The sequence below is a fragment of the Astyanax mexicanus genome, chromosome 1 (assembly GCF_023375975.1).
Source record: "Astyanax mexicanus isolate ESR-SI-001 chromosome 1, AstMex3_surface, whole genome shotgun sequence".
Classification (NCBI taxonomy): Eukaryota; Metazoa; Chordata; class Actinopteri; order Characiformes; family Acestrorhamphidae; genus Astyanax; species Astyanax mexicanus.
Window position 1 is genome coordinate 48,524,705 of NC_064408.1, and position 21,741 is coordinate 48,546,445.

At 40.0% G+C, this 21,741-nt stretch overlaps 1 protein-coding gene across 7 annotated transcripts in view; it reads right to left on the minus strand.

Annotated features, from left to right (window-relative positions):
• Nucleotides 1-15,833, minus strand: part of epha7 (eph receptor A7) — a 132,654-nt gene extending 116,821 nt beyond the window's left edge. For all 7 annotated transcript variants that reach the window (XM_049479371.1, XM_007254920.4, XM_007254921.4 and 4 more), the window contains exons 1-3: nucleotides 15,612-15,833; nucleotides 13,532-13,596; nucleotides 11,519-12,188 (exon numbers count right to left, since the gene is read on the minus strand). In XM_049479371.1, the coding sequence (XP_049335328.1) occupies nucleotides 11,519-12,188; nucleotides 13,532-13,596; nucleotides 15,612-15,705 (829 nt within the window). In that variant the 5' untranslated portion in view covers nucleotides 15,706-15,833. The remainder of the gene's footprint in view (nucleotides 1-11,518; nucleotides 12,189-13,531; nucleotides 13,597-15,611) is intronic.
• Between the last annotated feature and the right edge of the window lie 5,908 nt (nucleotides 15,834-21,741).

Here is a 21,741-nt window from a genome sequence, read left to right on the forward strand (position 1 = left end):
AAAGCTAGAAATGTTTTTTAATGGTAGGATGTTTAATTGTGTTTAATAACTATGACCATATTTCACAACTGACATGTAGAATTAAAGGTGCTCTGATCTGTTCTATAAGCCTGTTGCTTTCTCCCATAAACTGAAAATAATCAATCAGTAATCAATAACAATCAAGAAAGACTGAAGTGAAAGTAATGAGTAGATAACCTTACTCTTAAGATAATCAATCACGGCAGTGGCAGTGGAGAATAGGAAAAGCTGTGCCGTCTGGAAATGCTGAAAAGCATGCAGACTATTGTCCTCATTGTGTGAGCACACAGGCTCTGTTCTAAAGAATGAGCGCGACAGATCGACAGCTATCACCGAGCAGATGAGAAAATAAAAGGCTTGGCCTGAATGGGACACCAATCTTTTGGGCTCTTCTCTGAAGATGGCTTGATTTCTGCTGTGTCACCAGGGTCTGTGGTGGGCTATGCGCGAGGTCAGTGGATATTAACTTAATTTACACACGGCTGCAAACACACAGGCGGCCACAATGCAGGCCTGCCTGTTCTGCTTAGTAACGAGAGCGGGCCGGCTGACAGGTCACTGCCGAGCTGGAAGATGGATGAGCTGGCCGGTTGACCCTTGGCTTGCCTGAGGAGTCACCCCTATGGACCCTTTCCCTCCAAAACAAAGACCCCCTACCTACCACCGGCCTGCGTGGAGCCCCCGCAACACTAATACAAGCTGACATCTCCATCGATTCTCCACGCACCACTTTTCCCCTTTTTCACATATTTGAAAAGCTTCATGTTTAACCCCTTTAGTTCCAGACTGGAAAGGATATTCAATGTATAACCATTACTTCATTTAATTCAGACTAAATTCACCTGGTTTGGCATTAAAACGAAATCTAACTAAAAAATCATATAAAATAAATAAAATGCAGATATTTAGGGCAGTAGTAAAGCATCATCTAAAAAAGCCTAATATACTGCAATTCAATACATTTATCGCAAAGAAGATATATAGGACATCATGTTTTTTTTCTACTAAAAGGCAGAACATAACATTCTAAAAGGTATGTAATATTTTAATAATAATAGAAATATATATTTCTCTGTTTCTCTCTCTCTCTCTCTCTCTCTCTCTCTGGGTAAAGGGGGTGGGGTTTGAGTTACTTCCTGCTGGGCCAGCTCAAACAAGCTCATGGACCCCCTTTGGCCTGCAAGCAAGCTTTGGGTAGCCCTGCCTGAGTGAGTCTTTCAAGATTAGGATTTAACACGAATTGCGCTAGATTTAGTGATCTCTCTGTTTTTGAATGAATCACCAGACTCCACTGATCTGCAGAGACATGTTAAATATCTGGAGGTTTTGCTTAAAAAGTGATGTTTCGTTCACCAAATGAATGAAGATCTAAATGACTGAATTAATTGAATTAAAACACAAGGAGCAAACCAGAAATTTTAAATATACGGCAGTATATTGAGATAATTAATAGATTATGTTCTTCTGAATTTCAATTGAACTGCTTTTCATTAACACGGCTTTTATTTCAAGTTTATACAGAACACATATAGTCCACATTAGAGCTGGGTGATATGGTCAAAAAAATAGTGTATCGCAATATTTCAAGAATGTCCCACACAGATAAAATGCATTAGTAGCAGCAGATTCTATAAAAAAATAGTTGCTAAATACTACAGTTATTAAAATACATTTTGCATTTTGCATCTAAATAAACATGACTTATTACACTTGCAGTGGCTCTAAGTGTTTAAAGCACTGATGAAATCAATGATTTACTCAGGGATGCTGATATATGCATATCATTTATACACTTCAATAACAAATTTATCACGATTAAATTAAAAATTGTCTCATCGTCCACCTCCAGTGCACATCCTGGCATGCTCGCTTAAAAGCACACATGCACATGAAAGCACCGGCCTGGCTGATTGTCTGTCTGACGTACAGGCGGCAAGCAGTAACAAAGCAGACGGATGGATGTTTGCGCGAGTGTGTGCGCGAGTGTGTGTGTGAGAGTCTGTGGCTGTGTGTCAACATTCAGACAGGGAAAGTAAAGTAGAGGAAGTGTGGAGAAGAGCGTGTGCCAGTCAGTGGAAAGTTTAGACAGGTTGGGGACGGCTGTGCGGAAGGTGTGTGTGTGTGTGTGTCTTTTATGGGTTAGAAAACTAAGTTGTGCAGGTTATTATTTTGTATAAACAGAGTGTGTGTGTCTATCTCTGACTATGTATAAGTTGATTCTTTTAAACTGTTGTTGTATACTTAAGACAAAATAAGCATGTGTGCAGTGAGTACTGTAGTGTGTGTGTTCACTTAACCGTGCACGGGTGTGTGTGTGTGTGTGTGTTTAAAGCGGTTTTAACCCGAGGCGGCCGGGTGAAAGTGATATGTGAGTGGGCTGAAGGCTTTAGCTGCGCCTGACCGGCAGGGAGGGTCCTGTTGTCAGAGCGACTCTCCTCAGGGAGAGCGCCGGCCTCAGCACCTCAATCTCCCGCTAAGAGCAAAATCAATAACTTATTACATAACCTCACACTTTTCTCCTTTTACACCCACAGCGGCACAGAGGGTGTGGGGTGGCAGAGGGGTGCTGTTCGCCAATTTCTACAACCAGAAGACAAACGAAACACTTTCACTGCCTTTCTTTACCTCTTAATCTCCAATCTAAAAAAGATCCTAGATGCTTCAGTGCATCGCCCTTTTTGTTACATGACTTAATCAGTCCTTTCATTGTACACAGAGTAGGGAATGAGCATTTCATTGGGAATCGAGCAAGTATTGGTGATTTGAAACGAAACGTGAATTCCATAATTTCCTGACTTTCCACAAAAAAGGTCTGGATAATTCAATAATCAGGATGTACACAAAATTGTTTAAAAGTGACTCTGTGTGAACTAGTTCACAGTGGTGGTAAATGGAATAAGAACAGATTAAATCCACTATAATCTACCTCATAGAAAGCTTTATATACATTGTCGCTGCCAAATGAAAAACAAGTATCTCCAAAATGGCAACTTTACAGGAGAGAGATAAGACCTATGTAACTTTCAATGGAAGTCAATTAAAAAAAAAAGTTTATTTCAGGTAATTTTGGAGAATTTCTGGTGGTCCATTCAAGAAATTTGGAGAAATCTGGCCCGTGAGGTTGTTTGAACTATAATGAACTATAATGAAAAAAAATGCTTCTCTGGCGAACTTTTGTTTACACTCCTCCCGTCTCGTGACTTTAGTTTCCGCCCGTTCTTGGGCTCCCTTTTTCCTTATAAGGGTGTGTTTTCCCAGCCCTGTCCCAATTCACTAGCCAGGGCAGCGGTAGTGTATTGGACTGCGACCCTGACGACATGTCCTTTCTTCCTGAGTTTACCTGCTTTAAATTCAACTGTTCTGCAATGGGGTTCAACAGTCCTCTGGGCTGGAGGCCTACTAGTCTGCAGCTCTTAATCACCGACCCCTGGTGTAAGACAGAGTTTGAGCATTCAAATTATGTAGTCAACTAAAAATCCACAAAAATGCAGATACCTGTGTTTATTGGACAGTGAAGATATATATATTAAAACAGCCAGTTTCAATTGCATGTATCTGCCTGTTCGGCCTAAAGCAGTGTAAACCCTCAGATTTAGTTTGCTGAAGTTATAAAGAGCATTGCTTTCTGGGTTTTGAGGTACAGAGCAGTTAATCCAATTCAAGAGTAGAACATTAGTCTAAAGGTACAGTAAGACAAACAGAGGAGAGGTCAGAACCGGTCCAAATAAATAATGATTTATGTTTATGCTGCACAAAATCATTCAAACATCATAAGTAGACCACCTGGAAAATAAGGAATATTAAAGTGTACGCATACATACCCCTCAGGCTTTCAGAGAGTAATTTAAGTTCCATGTTTGAAGTGCAAAAAGCTGCCCGTGCTTTCGAGGAACCTTGGATTGGAAACAAACAGCGGTGGGCAGGCGAGGCCGTTCTCGCCGCGGATCAAGCGGATCGATACGCTGTGCTGAGTCTGAGTGCCAAGTCACATCTGCTCGTGTCACGCAGCTCACCTGCCCGGCCAGAGCAGCAAAAAAGAAGGAGGAAAAACCACACAAAGCCTTTTTCCTGAGCGGCAGGTGGGAGGACTAGTCCGTCATCCGTCAGAGGATGAGTCCGTTCTGTGACAGGCCCAGATCCTGCGGCTTCCCCCCGAGGAACTCCCCTCTGTTTGAATAATTAAGACTACTTAGTCTTCTCTAACGGACGGCTGTTTCCAGCCATCGCGTTAACACCTGATCAATCAGCTGAGCGTCAAGCCTTGGAAAGCAAACCACCAGCCCCCCACCTTCACCCCATGGTGGCATTTGAAATGCGGAGAGCGGCCTTGCCTGAGTGCTGGCTTTTGCTCTGGAGCTCGCCTGCTGGCTCGCTTTTCCTCCACCTCCGCTGCCTTTGTGGCTGGACTCCATAGTAAGCAGCCCTCCCCGGGGTTAACACCATCCATCAGGCTCAGACTAACTCCTGTCCGGCTCCCCGACACCACCGAGATGGATGATAGTGGTGTCTGTCAGGCGTTAGCATGTTAGCAAATGCTGCAGGGGAAATAAAGCCTGCTACCTTGCTTTCCCAGTGCTCACAGTAAGACACTGCTTCTCACAGGCTGGGAGACTGGGAATGGCTATTCTCAGCAATTCTGAGTGGTCATGGTTTTCCATACAGAAAAGTGTGGGGTAAAATTATGTTTACACAATTTTCAACAACCAAAAATAAAGCTAGATTAGCTAATGAAACCATCTTGGTAAACGCAAGCCCATACACTACTGTTCCAACCTGTTCCAAACCCGTTCCAACTGCATCCAGCTTTTTGTTCACTTGGAGAAGACTTGTCAATGTGGTTTAGAACTGGGTTTCTCAACCTGTAGATCTCTAGTAGGGGTACAAAGGTCTATCCTTAGGTACCTGATGCATTTACCTAACCAGCTAGCCAGAGATGGAGACATTTTCTGATGATGGAAGATGGAATGGCAACACTGTTATTCAAACGCAAAACTAAATTAATATAAAAGGTTGAGTTTTATTTATTTTTTTTGTGGACTGTTCTACTACTTAGTAAGATTTTGTTTTTGTTTTTTTTTTGTCTAGTTGTATCAGCGTCAGACTCTTAGTTCCAGCAGCAGAAGCCAAATTTAGACGCCAAACATGTCTGGACAGATTTACTCCATCTGGGTAAGTGGCTTTCCCACATTTCTTTATGAAAGAACTGAATAAGAAAAACACCAAGAAGAACATGCAGTGAAAAATAAGATAATATAATAAATTGGGATAGTGGTGGCTATTTGGTACTGTTCATGGACTGTATGTATGAATGGCCATTATGTCCATTATGTTTACTTCCATTTTACTTCCAAGTTTTGAAGCCAAAAGATGTCTGAAATGGAAGCTGTCTCTTGTATCCTTGTATAAAAAAATAAAGGTGTACAAAAAAGCCAGGCCATGCGCAATACAGTTGGGAGGGTTAAGGCCGCGTGACCACCTTAACCCCACCCATATTTCTTATTGGCAAGCTCTCACCCTGTCTCTGTTTTGGAAGCAGACACAACATAACAACAGTTCGACACAAATGCTGGACATGTAATTTTGAATTGAAGTTTCCTTTCTGCTCTTTTAACCATTGGACATGGTTAATACAGTAGCTTTAGTGCAGTTAGCTACCAGATGGCTTTAAAGACATTAACACTTTTTATTTTCTTCTGATCACTTTCACACTACAGTCATATTGTTCACTCTTATATACAGTAGTATGTCATGCTGTTTATATACCTGTTACTCTGGTGTCTTCATTTTATCTGATCAATTCTGTTTTCCCAAAAAAAGGATATCTAATGCTAAATATGAAATAAATCATGTGTTTGTCACAGCACTCAGCTTCAGATCAACACTCAATTAAGCGACGTGTTAAAATTGAGCAATGTGGATCCGCATTCCAAGAATTGCTTTAAAAAAGCCCAGTGAAAACAAAGGCAGCAATGTCTGTCTATAAGGGCCTTTTCACTCAGCCTAAGGAACTGAGTGTCTCCATTTTCTCAGCACGGACACTGGCGAGCGGGCCGTTACAAATGAATGACCGCTATTTTTACCCAGCGGTGCGCGGCTCAATGCAAATAAACCCCGGCCAGGCTGCAGAACACTTCACATTACTCTTTTTCAACACCATTAAAACACGGAGGATCCTAGCAGAGGGGTGGGTGGAGGGGGGGTTATGGGTGGGACGGAGTGAAGGGTGGCATTGAGGATAGACTGAGTGCTACGTGAGGAGTTAAAGAGGGCTGGAAAGACAGTGTGGAGTGAAAGAGAGAGAGAGAGAGAGAGAGAGAGAGAGAGAGGGGCGGGAATGAAAGACAGACAGTTCCCCTCCAGCTCGAGTGACGAATGAAAAGATCACAACACACGTTTTGGAGGAGGCCCACTGGATGCACTGGAAAAGGGGGCTTCTCAAATAACGTGGGTCAGGTCACCAAAAACGCTTTAAAAAAGCTTTAGGATGTTAGAAAAGACTTGAGACTTGAGATACCAAAATATATATATGATCAATTTAGAATTTAAAAAAATGTTGATTAAAAAGATGAATAAAATAATAAAACATCTTTTCATTGGTAGAGGTGTAAGAAAAATAAATGATAACATTGAAGTAATGCTATCAATATTGATTCTCTAAAACACATTATCACCTTTTAAAAGGGATACACCAAATATATGGCCAGACTGATTTGACTGAAATGGCACTTTTAGTGTTTAGCCAAAAAAAGTGATAAGAATGAATAATTTATACTGAATTATGACTTTTTTTTTAAAGAAATACAGCAATACATTTGGGCTATTTCACTTATGCCTTGGCAAAAAAAGTGATAAAATGAACGAAAACATAATAATAAGAAAATTTGTTTGGTTTCAGTTACAACCGTTTTCATTTTGTTGCACCCCTAGTTTTTATCCAATAGTTTGCATGCAAACATCACGGCAGACAGTGATTCATTTTGTGTTCTGTTTAAACTTTGAGAGTCTTTATATTCCTCTGTTCTGATTGGATAAAGGTACAAAAAACATATCTTTTACTCAGATTTTAACAAATGACTGTGCTTTTCATAAGGGCATTCCAGAATATGATATTACTACGATACATAGCCCATGATACCAATAATATAACAATACTGTGATTCTGTGGCACTCAAAAAATATTACAAGATGATTCTCTATGATACTTCACAGCATCTGTATTACTGAAGAGTATAAAACACTGCTAAATATGTAAAAACCATGAACTGTGTCAGTTTTCCAGAACTTTATAGCCAATATACTTTACCTCAGATTTACTATTCATTCATTTGATTAGTGCCTCCATGAACGAAGCAATGAAGCAGTGACTTTAGTAAGTCAAATAGTGATATGTGACATGTGATGCAACATATCAATAATGCATTGCAAACGATACGATATGTCACAATATCACTCTTCTTTTCATTCTATGACAGCTAACCTAAAAATCTAAAAACATATTTGAAATATTTGATTACAGTATCGCGATCTATCACTTTACTTTGAATCATAACTCCTGTATCATGATATGTACTGCATTGTCAAGTTCTCGCCAATACACAGCCCTATTCATCGGCCTCTTAAGCGATTGATTGAGCATAACTTAAACTTCGGCACTGTGTTTAAATGTGTGGTGTGGGCCAGAATAATTTTGAGTGCGCTCAAAATTATTCAGTGCAGGTATTTAAATGTAACAGTGTGAGAAAAGTGTGGAAAAAGTGCGCTCTAGAAAGCATCAGGGCCACAGAGTCCTCCCGGGACAGCTAAAGAGCGAGTGAAAGTAAAGGAGGGAGAAAGAGAGATAGACAGAAAGAGAGAGAGAGAGAGAGTGCTCGGGGGCCGACTACAAGACAAGTCGTATTCTCACCGGCAGAGCCGTAGAGCAGCCCTCCATATTAAAAAGATCCCTGTCCCTCAGAGTGCTGCAGCCCCACAATACACTGCAGTACCAGCACTCCACTCCTCAGACAAGGGGCAGGTAAAAAAACGCTGGCATTTCTCAGCCTGTTCTCAGCTCGGGGGAAACACTGCGCCGGGGCAATTTAATACCAGGAGAGCGACTGGGACAAAATCGCTGACACAGCAAGTCAAGCGACACCCCCTCTACCTCCCCCACCCCAACACCATTTTATTTAGATTAACTGCACCAGTGATATCGAGGCAGCGCAGCAAAAACTCATAATGTGACAATGTGGAGGGAACGGATCCAAATGGGCCGATGGCTCTTTTTTCTTTTTCTTTTTTTTTCTTTTTGGCTGCTGTCATTACAGAAGCAACTCTTAAAAATGTTTCCTTTCCAGTAGATCTTCAGTGCCAAAAAACAAGGTGGGCCTTAAACATGGCCTGTTGTTTTTTTATGAAGTTAAAGTACTCTTACTTCTCAGTCAGTAAGACGAGCCAAGTCAGAAACGAGGGAAGGGAATGGATGTGTGGAAGGGATGCTGCTATCAGATAGTTTACACTTCTGTTTGACCTCTTAACCCTAAATAAGGCTTGTTTTTCAGTAGGTCTGTTATGCTTATCATACCTTTATAGGGTAACTTAAGGGTTAATACTCCTAGAAATAACTAAATCAATTTAGTTTCATTTTAGCTGGTATTAAAGACTTCAGATTCTGCACCGATCATTCTTTGCATTTTCTTGAATTTCCTTTTTTTTACTGAGATCCATTAAATATGGGTTATGTAGCAAAATCATAATTAAAAAATAATAATTTCATGCTTGTTTTATCTCTTTAAACAGAGTTAAACAGGATGTTTATTTATGTTACTGTGCCTTTAAGATGTGAGACATGTAAATGATCCCTGTTCCGATTGGCTGCCCTGTATCATGTATCACTCGAAAAGCAGCCCAAGCTGAAACACTGAAACACTCTTTAATAAGAGTTATAATGTTATGATGTTACAATAAACTAATCAGAAGCTGACAATATTACCACACACTGGCATGCCAAAAGTCATGGGAGAGCAGTGTGCAAGTAGTGTGAATCATGAATTGTTACTTCAAGGTTCTTATTTGCTTGGGAATGGTTGAAGTATAAATAGTAAGGTGTTATCTTGTGAGGGAGACTAAGCAGTGGTCAGGGTGCTCATGGCAAGGCAATGCGAATTATCAAAGTTCCAGAGTGGTTTGATGGTGGGTGCCAGATGGAAGGGACTTTTTAATTTCTGAAGTTATTAAAATACACTCACATAAACATCTATAATCACATAGAATCATGTGAAGTGTAAAGGAAATCATACTTTTTTTTTCTTTTGAGAACTTGAGAAGACTTGTTGTACTATATTATATGGTAAAACTACTAGCAATAACTACAAACTACCATTTAAACTTTAATTTTAAAACTTTAATACTACTAATTTAGTTTAGTTAGTAGTGGTAATGAATCACTTTTGTTGTAGTAGCAGAATCAGTGGCACACTATTCGCCCTCTTTTTGTTGCCACCCAATATGTGTTGTGTAACAACCATGGAAAATGATTGGAGTAAACTTAAATAATCTGACATTAAATAAAAGAAAGATAAAGTGAATGCAATCAGCTATAAAAACAGCTTATTATTAATACATTAATAATCTAGAATGACATTTATCATAATGTTGCAACCCATATTGTTCGTCTCCTAGTTTATACAGTCCATACATATGTCCAAGTCATTGGACAAGAGAGTTACATTATATTTTGTTAAAGAATGCTGCACTGACTTCAGTGTCACACTGAAACTTAATTGTTATATACATTACATGAAGTGTGCAGCCTCAGTCACAAGATAACGCCTTATACTATGAGACAACCAATCGGAACAGAATAAAGCAGAGCAAAAAACAGCCTATCATTGTGTCCATATTTGGTGCATAATCCCACACAAATACATGGACAAAGATAGACTATGAACTTTAAATGATTCAGTGACTATTATGGAACTAAAGTTAGTTGTGTTTAAGTGTGTGGGACTTCCGGCGAAGTTCCGGCCCACACACACACACAGGCCCATTAGTGTTTAAGTGGTTAAGTTTCACAGCTCCTGACTGCGACTTTAGCCTTGCATTGTTTGCTCTGAGTAAGTAAACTCTAAATAAGTCCAAAGGCATGAAACACGCGCAAAAAAAGCAACACCTCCCGTTATTATTACTCAGAGCATGTGCCAAATAACCCGAATTATGAAGTAGCACTCTAGTCTCTGGACATCCCTCTCATTCTCTGGCTTTTCAAATGGCTTTCAGCTCTAAAATAACCTCTCGACACTGTATAGAGGCACGGAGCAGACGGACTGCTTCTGCTTTTGATCATATAATTGCATTGTGAAGCACTCTTCACGCGCTAACTTAATGATGTGGGCCTGCCTGTGTGTGTACGGCATAAAAGCCGCCGGAGCCATCCGCAGATATTCTGATGAAACATTACTGCTCGGGCGTACTTGATAAGCTAGTGAGCAAGCAGAGGTACGGTGGCCCAATTTGCACATAAAAGGGTTCGCTGGGCAACGCAAGGCCACTTAAACAGAGCGAAACTAAGTGGTCCCCTTTGAGTCCTCAGCGATTCTCATCTTCCCTTCGGAAGGGGGTTTTTAGGGGGTTTGACGATCTCTCACCAGTGTTAGGTGCTTTAGCTCTAATTGCAGGCGCGCCCTCCCAAATGGAGACGATGGCTAAGCGTGTTTTGTAGGTGACTGTAATTGCGTTTCCTGTAAAAGGTCCTGTTCGTAAACAACCACAGGCCTTAACGTGGCAAAATGCGCCGGCTGTTTGTTTTCCTCTCTCCATCAGGGTCATTTCAGACGGGCCGGAGAAGGAGATGGAGGGATCGGCTGGACCGGGTCCAGACTTGTGTATTTTCGTGAGTGATTGACTTGGCCCCGTGCCAGACTGAAGGAGAGCGAGAAAGAGAGGGAGAGAGAGAGAGAGAGAGAGAGGAAGAGTTGTCGAAAAGAAGAGAGCCAGAGAGTGGAGTGCAAGTCGTCACTTAATCCCAATACCAACAAGACCACCACTATAAATTAAGGGCTTGTTAATCAAACAATTAAGCAGATTCCCCATTATTATGCCAAGGATATCTGCCGAATTTAATCCGCCATTATTATTCCTGTCAAATATTCATGTTTCCCTCTACTTTTCTCATGCCTCCCTCTCGCTCCTATTTTTATTTTGACGCTTATTGTAGCCTGAACAATTTGCTAATTAATCAGAGTTCATTCACAATGGAACCATGAGCTTATGACTAGACAGAGACTAGTCAAACAAATAGAGCAGCAATTTTCTTGCCAAATGGAGCTGTGAATGATTTCCATAATAACATAATAATAACTTAATAATTGTTACTGTCCAATTATCAGCCCACGATCGCTCAATGAGGTCAATCACTGTGGACCTACTGAAATGTGTGCCATAACCACTGGAGCTTGCGGACGTCCAGCATCAAGCAGTAAAAAAAAAATAACAGTTACTGTAACTCTCTGGTACTCACGTTCACACGCATCGCCTTTCTGATGAAACCCAGCCTTGCAGATACATTTCCCGATGGGCACCAGCCACTCGCCCTCAGCGCTGCAGTGCATCTTGGGGGAGTTGTCGGCCTCCTCCTCGGCGTCGCTGACACACACACCCTCCACCTCCACCAGCGAGGAAAACTCAGAGCCCGTCACTGTATCCGGGAACGTGGCCAGGTTCTCGATGATGGACCAGCACTTCTTGTAGTAAACCTTGACGGACACGAGGGCAATGCAGGCCCCCACGTCCTGGAAGGCCAAGTAAAAGCCCCTGCGAGACAAGGGCCCGATGATGCGCACCTCCGTGTTCAGCTTCATTTTCCTCTCGCCCAGGTCGCCCTGCGTGAAGCTCTCGTCCGCCGCTATGGTGTCTATTTTTACATACTGGCTTTCACGTATATTCCTGCCCACCTCTACGTCCGTCTCCTGGTAATACAGGTTGAACGTCTCCTTGCAAGTGCCCACCACTCCGGGCAGGCTGTTGCAATCCCTCAGGGTGAATTTTAGCTCAATAAAAATCCTCTGTGCATCACCCTTTTCTATCCAGTTAGTCCGAAGCCAGTTGTTCTGATTGGGCTCCATGACCTGGCAGACCTGGTATGTGCGGATGGGGGTGAAGTTCTCGTCCAGCCCGCTGATCTCTTCCCACTGAAAGAGGGAGACCAAACAAACAGCCATAAATTCAAAACATAGTCAATATTAATTCACTGCCATTAAAAAGTCCACCATCCCATTCCAGAGTTTCCTCACTCTTAAAAAAAATAATTGGAGCTGGTATAGAATCTTTATATGCACTTCTTTAAACTTTTAAAAGTTGTACACACACACAGTGACACGTACATGCATGTACATACACATCTCTTTTACAAAAATGCTCTATTATGTTTCCAAAAATAGTTCTTTAATAATATTGCACAAGTTACCTGTTGCAATTTTGTGTACCTCAGAATATTTCATATAAAGAAATATAATGTTACAATAGGTCTATCATGTACCAAGTAAGTTTTTTTGTTTAATTTAAACACTCTCTGTACATTATAGTGCTGGTTCACTCAATTAACTTCACCCTAAAGTTAAAAGAATGAAAAGCTTCATTTATAAAACACAACTAGTTAGTCATAAACCCTAAACCAAACTCAGAATGTAACCTTCATGTTTGTGCTAATTCTTATTTTTTAAAGGGAAAAAATATGTACTAAATATTAAAACAGATAATATTTACTTATTTAAAAAAATAAATCATTGTTTTTTTAAGTTTAGTGTTCCTGTCGGTTGTTCTCACTTAAATAAAAAGGACCCTGCTAATGCATACACGCAAACATATGCTTCTCCTGTGAAGAAACAACCTCTTGTAGGCTCAGTAAGAAGAGGCACAGTCCCACAACACGGCTAAAACGTTTTTCGCACTTTTCCAAACACTGGACAAAACTGGCCGGACTGCGAGCCATCACCTCACCTCAACTCATTAGAACTAAAAAAAACTTCACTAAAAAGCGGATTTTTTTTAGCCCTGCCTGACTTTTAACATAGTTACAAACTTACAGAGCAGAACAAGGCCGTAAAACATCAGTGCCAGAGAGTCACCAGCAAGTTTTTCGCCTTTTATGCGCTTGTTTTCACATTTTTTCTAACGTTAAAATGAGGGGAAGGCTTTTAGCGAAGCGGTTTTTGTGACTTTTGTGTATATAGTCCACAGTGTTATCAAGGGTTAAAGTGATCTTTTCGGAAACTAGACGGTCTCTGTTTATTTATTTATTTCGTTTTATTTTTTCACATAAGCTCGAGCCCTTTAAACTGAGGAAAATAGGTTTTTCGAGTTTTTAGAAAGGCCACTGTGAAGCCCAACCTGACAGAGCGGTTTATGGCCGTGAACACGAAGCGGGGAAGTGTCACAGTAAACAACAGGAGGGAAAAAAAGATTAGATGAAGGATGTCCCCGGGTGCTCTCGGTTAGAAATAAGGTTGAGAAAGTGATGAAGTGTGGCTCTTACCCCGCTTGGAGGAGAAGCTATCCATTCCAGCTCTGTCTGCTGCGCCTTTGAGTCCAACAGGATCACTGCCGACGAGAAACAAGTTAAGTGTGTGCGGTTAAATAAAATAATGATCTGTGTGTTTTTTAACATGCCTGACACCAAGCCAGAGAGAGACTTCGACACATCCTGCCCTCGGTCTCCGACTTTCTTTCTTTTTTTAATTTCTTTCTTTATTGTTTAACAAGTTACACGGCACTCAAACGCTTGCCCGACAGAGAAATATCGACTGTAAATAAGCAGCCTCACGCCCCCTGGCACCTGTTTCAGTCTGAGATGGAGAAAAACTGAAGTGAGGAGAGTAAATAATGAGAATAATGTGGATTGGGATTCTGGCAGTGCTGCTCCCTCATCAATACGAGCTCCTGTAAGTGAAGTTTGTGAGCTGACTGAGAGAAAAGACGGCTGGAAAAGTTATTCAAGCCTCCTGGCACCTGTTCCTGAGGGGGAAGAGCACAGTGTACACAGTTTATTAAACAATAAAAAGACGATGGCAATAATAAAACAACAAAAAACAAGAGACCGACCAATAAATAGTGTGACAAACAGAAAGTGCAGCCTCGTTTTGTTATCGGAACTCACTCAATGATAAATGTTTTGCGAGGTCACTCAACAAGGCGGTATGAAGTACACTAAAAATCCACTATATATACAAACAATATAAACAAAAACATGCGTTTGTAACTTTAAATAAATAAATAAGTAAATGATCGTAGAATCGGGTTGAACGCGAACACCCGCATCTGTCACATTACCGTTAATGATGTTACAAATAAACGTCCACAAATGAAAAGCTAAAAATTATAATCTTCTTCACAGGCTGTACTTATGGATTCACGTATAAAACACGTTACAGACTGAAGCCACTGTAAAGGAGTGAGAGTAGCAGCAGTAGCAGCAGTATCAGCTCAGTGAATGACTAATTAAAATGTAACACTGAACCGCCAGACACGGACTGCTTGCTGCCTGACATAAGCCGGTAATGTGCGTTCTGTAGCCACAGACATTAAATTCGCCCTGAAAAATGTAAAAAAAAAAATACAAATAAAAATCCAGCTTAACGAGCGGAGTAGACATACAACCTCTACGACTCAACTTGGGGCAAAATAAGTCGATAACAATGTGACTGCGGGGATTTTTTGAAACACATTTTGAAGATACTGTATCGGCTACTCTCACTCTTCGTTTATTTTCACTAAAGGTCATCGTGGCTACTACATGTGAGAAGTGAAGAATGATGAAATAAAGCACATCTAGAGAGGATGTTATGCATTATGTTCGGCTATAGCTTATTCATATAGACTACATGTGTATACATCTATATTTGCATTTTGCCGTAGCGGTGCTGCTGCTCCATTGCAGCATTTTGCATTTTACACAGCCAGGAGGAGCGGGCTAAGTTTGCACGCGTTTATTTGTCGTTTATTTATAGCTTACCGACGTATCGTTAAGATAAGGTGGTAAAGTGGTCGATGTCTGAACAGCAGCGAGCATGCTGTTAACATGTGTAGATGTGTAGTGGTCCCAGTGTTTTTTATTTATTTATTTTAATTTTATTTGTATTTTTTTGCTAGTGCGCTTTTTCTTTTTGTGCCACTGACACAGACCGAGCTCACTTCAGACTGTTAAAAATTAAACTGTGAAATAATTTGGTTACTTCTCACTTAAAAAAAAAAAATATATATATATATATATATATATATATACATGTGTTAAGCCCATATTTGGAGCTATTGTCGGCTCCTTTAGGGTTTAAACTAAGAGCGGTAGTGCTGAAATGTGGAAATAGATAAACAGCTCTCATCTGATGTTAATTTTTGCCTAAAAAATCGACTAGACATAGGACTACAATGAAGCACACTTTCAAGCTTCCCTCTCTCTCTCTCTTGGTTTTGTCTTCTAAACCCCTCCGTTGCCTGCTTCTCAAAGGATGCTGGAGTGCGCGAGGAAGCGCATCCCATAAACAAGTCACATCCCGTGGTAAATTGATGAGACTGTGCAGAAACGAGACGTGGAAAAGGCTGAAACTTTTGGCACTTACCCTCTCTCGTGTTCTGTGCTACTCCAATAATCGCGTAAAAACACGAATGAAGGCAAAATATAGTCCACAGGCGGGGAAGCGGGGCGCACACCATGGTGCAGCTGCGGTTGGAAGTGAGCTGAAATGAAGAAAAAAAAAAAAAGAAATGCGATCTCGATCCCTATCTGTCCATGGACGGTGCTTCTAAAAAAACCAGCAGCTCTGGTAGCTCCAGCAGCTATAGCGATCGTGAGTGAATGAAGCGGCTGGGTTTGAGAGACTACAGCGGATGGACTGGGGGCGTGGTCTGTGCTCAGTGACTCCGCCCCCGCATGTCAGGATTGGCCGGTGCATTCATACTCAAGTACAGTCCGCCAATCGAGAGAAAAAGGAGGCGTGTCACGGTACGGCTGGCATGCAGGGAAGAGTGTAAGCTGTAGGCCAATCGCAGCGATCGAGGGGGCAAAACTAAAAAGTAGCCAATAGTGGACGTAAAGGGGGTGGTTTGGGGTTGAAGCACTCAGTATTGCACATGTCCTCTGCTGGAAAAGTTTTCTTCCCCGTTTATTATTTTTTTAAAAGTAAATTATATAAATATGAAAATGTATATATGGGTCATTCGGTATTGCCCCACATAAGATGTTTTATGCACAATTTGTTGTTCAAATGTTAACTAAATGACTCCCATAATAGCACACACATGAACCATTTCTTACTATAAATTATATTATACAGACTGTCTATGTATGTAAAATATTTTTATTTCAGTTAAAATATACATTATTATTAAAAACGTGTTACATTTTCAGTGATGTGGAAGGCAGAGGCATATGTCAAACTTTTATTTATTCATCTATTTTTTTACTTTGTAGAAATTGTGGATAGATCAGTAGTACATTATTTATTTGTTAGATTTATACAAACGTGTTTTAAGACACATCAACAACAAGATGTTGGAAAATGTCCAACTCTGTTAATTTGTTGAAATGTTTTTTTTTTTTTCAAGTCAAATCGTACCATGCTTGAAATGTACCCTCTATTTTTCTGGTCCTTATGCAGCTCTGGAAAAAAAAATGAGACCACTTAAAAATGATGAGTTTCTTTGATTTTACCAAATTTGTGAACAAGGAGTGGCATAAAGTTATCCAAAAGCAGTGTGTAAGACTGGTGGAGGAGAATATGCCACTATGCATGAAAACAGTGATTAAAACTAGGGTTATTCCACCTAATACCACAAATATTGATTTCTGAACTCTTAAAACTTTATGAACATGAACTTGTTTTCTTTGGATTATTTGAGGTCTTTTTTGTTATTTCAGCCATTTCTCATATAAAACAACAATGTTCATTTTACTCAAACATATACCCATAAATAGTAAAATCAGAGTCTGATTCAAATGACAGAAAGTGTAATGTGATTTTTGTTTGTTTTTCTAACTCACTTTACTACACACGTCAGTGCATTACACTACTTATTCGTTTGAAGCCTCATGTAGAGACATGGTTTTTGACTGGGCAGGGCTGTGTTAGCATGCCTCAACACTGGAGACTCCACTGTAAAAAAGGGTTGCATCATAAGGGTGTACATTTGACTGAATATCATTTGCAGAAGCTTAATACTAAGCTGTCAACTTTAAAAGAATTCAGTAATGGCTATTTCTTCCTTAAGAATGAACAAGTCTGAACAAAGGCTGTTTTCAATTTTGTTACACAAATGTGCTTGAAACTTTGCATAGTCTGAACTCAAGCAGACCTACTTTGACTAGTATTAAGTTCTGTATGCTTCTTGTTAGGGACAGACAATAAGTGCATTTGCTTCTCCATTGTGTATATTAATAGTTTTACCATGTTATATTAATATAAATTAAAGTTTAAAACTTAAATAAGTCCAGATATATGTAAAAGGTTTTTGTTTTGTTTTGCTAGGATTTATTTAATTACATTTTAGTTCTCAGTCTGTTACTTTCTATTGCTACAAGCATAATTTATATAATTCAATTTGTGATCAATTAAATATTGCACAGATCTATTTAGGCCTCATGAGTCTCTTCATAACCGAAATTAAAAAAGTTAATGACAATAATGGTAATCATGTTTAATCTGCAGACCATAATCGCTTGTCTAAAATTATATTATCATCATAAAGTATTACATTTGAGTTTCAACTTAGTGAACAATATTAGTGGAGAGCAGGGCTCAAACTAATGAGGGGGGAAATGTAAGATGGACTTTTTATGCAGTTAAACAGCTTCTGGTCATCTTCTTATGTTCCCATAGCAACATTATCTGTAGTTTGTTATGGACATGGACAGATATGTCTACACATTCCTTTTTTCTCTCTTTTTAAATGTGTCTGATTACTGAGATGTTTTTTTTTTAATTCACATAAGCCACTCCTTTTTGTTTTTACTCAGGTGGTTATAATATAGCACTATTTTAAAGCAGATTCATATTGTAGGGTTAGTTTAAAGCAGTACGAGAAATACGTTTCCCAAAGTAAACAGTGATGGAACTCCAAATCCTCTTTATCCATATTTCCATGCATTTATGTTGCAAACCATTTTGCAAACCATGCAAGCTTGGTTTATTGGCTTGTGATCATCCAGTTTTCTCTTTGGTAAAATCAAAGAAACTCACCATTTTTAAGTGTTTTTTTTTTATTTTTACAGAGCTGTTTATGGCCTTGTATCTTGTGAATTATTGTAATTCGTCATAGCAAATTTTGTGATGATATCATTTCATGTTTTAGGTTATTCAGCAAAGTCTAAATACTATAGAAATAGAAAACATAAAAAAACATGAATTTTGAAGAAATAAATACAAACCCTAAGTTCCTAACTGGTTCATCAAATGCAAAAATAATTAATCATCCATATATATATATATATTTTTACTGTAGTTTTACTGGTCTGGGCAAACATTTAGAAATGTATGGAACACTGGGCTCATTACAGGTTTTAAAGTGCAAGTCTTCTCCTGTTCTAAGACCTTTGATTCCACTTGGAAAGAGCTTCTAAAATGGCAAACAAAATGAAGCGAGTGTGTCAGAAACAGCAAAAACTCTCGACCGTGGGGGTCCTGGGCCTCCAGCGCTGCGGTCGCTCCCCTGCTATACAGCAAATTGCTACTGTGGCTGTAGAGAGATCAGGTTTGCCATGAGCACAAACAGAATGTCAGACAGACAGACGGACTCAGGCCTCTGGAAGGTCACCTTTAGATCCCTTTAGATCGGGGCCAGCCCAGGCATGGCTGTTGGAGAGGCTGCTTGGGCTGCAAAGACAGAGGCAGATGTGTTTTTTTTTTTTTTTTTTTTTTTAAGTGGCGCTACAGATTTCTAAGATAAACACAAAACACAATTAAAAAGTGCAAAGTTAATTTCTCCCGCCGCTCAGATGACTTGGCAAATCACTGATAAATTAAGGCATGAAAGGGAACGTATAATGCATTTGTTACAGGTCACTTATGAATCTCCATTACCTAGAACAAGTAAAAACAACAGCAATTACGGCCCACAAATATTGATTAATAAACTGTGTACATCGCGAATGGACGGAAGGCAGACAAGGACTCACTTCAAGGTTTATTTACCTCGTTTTCTTCCCCACTGCTTATTTATTTATTTGTCGTTTGGTCTGTTTATTATGCAAATGACTGCTAATCCTCTTTACCCTTGATGGACACTCCTGCGCGGCATTATTCCATGTTGCTCATTATCAACATTTGAAGCTAGCTTTGTGGCGCTATCAAAATGACGCGTTTTTAAACATATGAGCTATAATTGCAGCGCTGTAAGATAAACGAAGCCTGGCTTTGTTAACACTGGCGTAAGTGACACTGTAATTCTATTTTAGGGTTGAGTTATTGTTTAAACTCGCCAGCCAATTGAAATCCTCTGTCAGCGGGGCGTTAAACAGGAGGCGTCCGAAGCGCCTGTGAACAAACTGTTGAATATTTATATCAGACTAAAAAAAAAAATAATTAAAAAACAACAATAAGGCAAATAATGCTCATTAGCAATCGCACACAGATGAGCTTCCAGTGACAGGGCTGCTAATGGCAACTAAAGGTTTACTCTTCTACTCACTGTATAAAACTGCTTTTGTACACAGCCATCATAATGTCGTAATGTAAATGATTAGCGGTGGAGAGACTCATATAGCCAAACAAACATTGATGTAAAATTAATATGGGTTCTTTTATTGATTCACTCCAACACAAAAAAAAACACTCCCCGCCCTCCCGCAGCTGTGCCCAGCATCAGCTCGCCGTTGGCATGGCATCCGCTAATGAGGGCATTTTGTTTGAGCTGGGATTAGCCTGTAGTGGGCATGTGGGGATGGCAGTTTGTATACGTGGGGTTTTTACCTGCCTCTTCAGCACCTCCTCATCCAGGTCCTTAAAAAGAGAGAAAGACAGAGAAATAGAGCATTCTTTCAGAGGGGATTTTTGTTTTTAACAGGGGTGGGCCCTATAAGCACCTCCCACTGGGAGTGATCGCTGTCTGTTGTCTGAAATGTGATGGAAGAAAGATAATGATGATGATCTCTTATTAATGTACCTGGGATGGATTTAGTTAATAATTTTTTTAGGGGTAAAAGGCTGAAAAAAGTTGTATCGGAAAAGCTAAAAAATGTTTAATGATACAATTACATCATTAAAAACATGTTTGAAAGTTGAGCTGCTTCTGAACAAACCATTACAGAGATGTAATAAATTAAACTATCAACATTCCACTGCCTGATACCTGAAACTATTGTTTTGCAATTGAGCCTATGGCACCAAAATAGAATCAAATGTTTAGAAAACCAAAAGTATAATTCATAACCAAGTATTTTAAATTTAAAAATGAGAGGACTATTATTTAAAAAATATTATATATATATATACTGTACACATGCCAAAGTGTTCCTGACTGGTTCTGACCCATTAGCTTAGCAATGCTAGCAGCGACCAGTCGTACAGTGATGCTAAGGATGCAGTAGCAGTGCCCGGCACAGCTAGCCATTAGGCAGATCCCTCTATGCCCTCCCGCTGAGCAGTAGCAGTTTGGTTTGTAAGCGCTGTATGTGAAAAACTTACCTTAACAGAACTCCTCTCTGTGCTCAGAACTGTTCAGCAAATCCGCAGAGACAAAGCGGTGAAAGCGCCTTTAGTGTTTGGCCTGTAAAACAACGTATTTAAGTTCCATTGTTATTATAAAGTTACATTTTCTCTTCCTGTTCTCACTGCTCTCTAAATCTGCATCATGCTGCGTGTTTATTTCCTGGATGCTCTGGTGGAATGAAGCCATCCTCCTCAAGCATCTCCTCATCAGCAGGCAATGGCATGCATTTCTTTTCCTTTCTTTTTTTCTAAATCTACTTTTCTTCAGGATACGACCATGCTTTCTCTCTGCCTTTTTTTAAAATTTATCCTTCAGCTTACGAGAAGCTCGTCAACAGGCCGTAAGTAAAAAAAAAAAAAAAAAAGTAAAAGGGTTTATGAATGCTACAGTGTGTGACGTTCTTTAAGCGCCGCTGGCTGGAAGGGTAATAAGAGGGAACCACCTCCAGAACAGCAGAGCCTTCGTCCTGATTCCTCTTTCCAGGCAGGGTGGAGCCCTGGCCTGGCCTTCTGAAGTTCTTTGAGGGCCCTTAAGGGAAAATAGGAGAAAAAAAAACACCCAGAGATTTAATAGCCACCAGGAGAAGCAGCCAGCAGGCTGGATGGAGAGGGAGAGATTTTGGATTGGTAGGTTCTCTTGAGCAATTTTAGGCCTTTTTATAGTTCAGCAATGCAGCAAAAGGCCCCCCCATTTTCCGGGGATGGTCGCGGGTCGGATAGCGCACATTTGCACCTGATGCACGTTTGTTGCAGCAATCAAAAAACCTGGTCTCAGTCCAAGCACATGTCAGAACCAAGGTTTTAACACAGCAAAGTAGAGCACACAATGTTCCCAGCTTTTCTAAATTGCTAATACAACTTCAAGGCTAAACACCGCAGTTGATATTTTCAACCACAAGCTACAACAAACGTAATCACAGCAATCACTAGCTAATTAAGTGTCACAAAAGTTTGATTAACTATTTTTTATCAAGCAAAAAGCCTAAGTAAAAGTCAGAGCAGCAATAAGTTTAAGGTTGTTGTTTTTTTTTTGGCAAAGTTTTAAAAT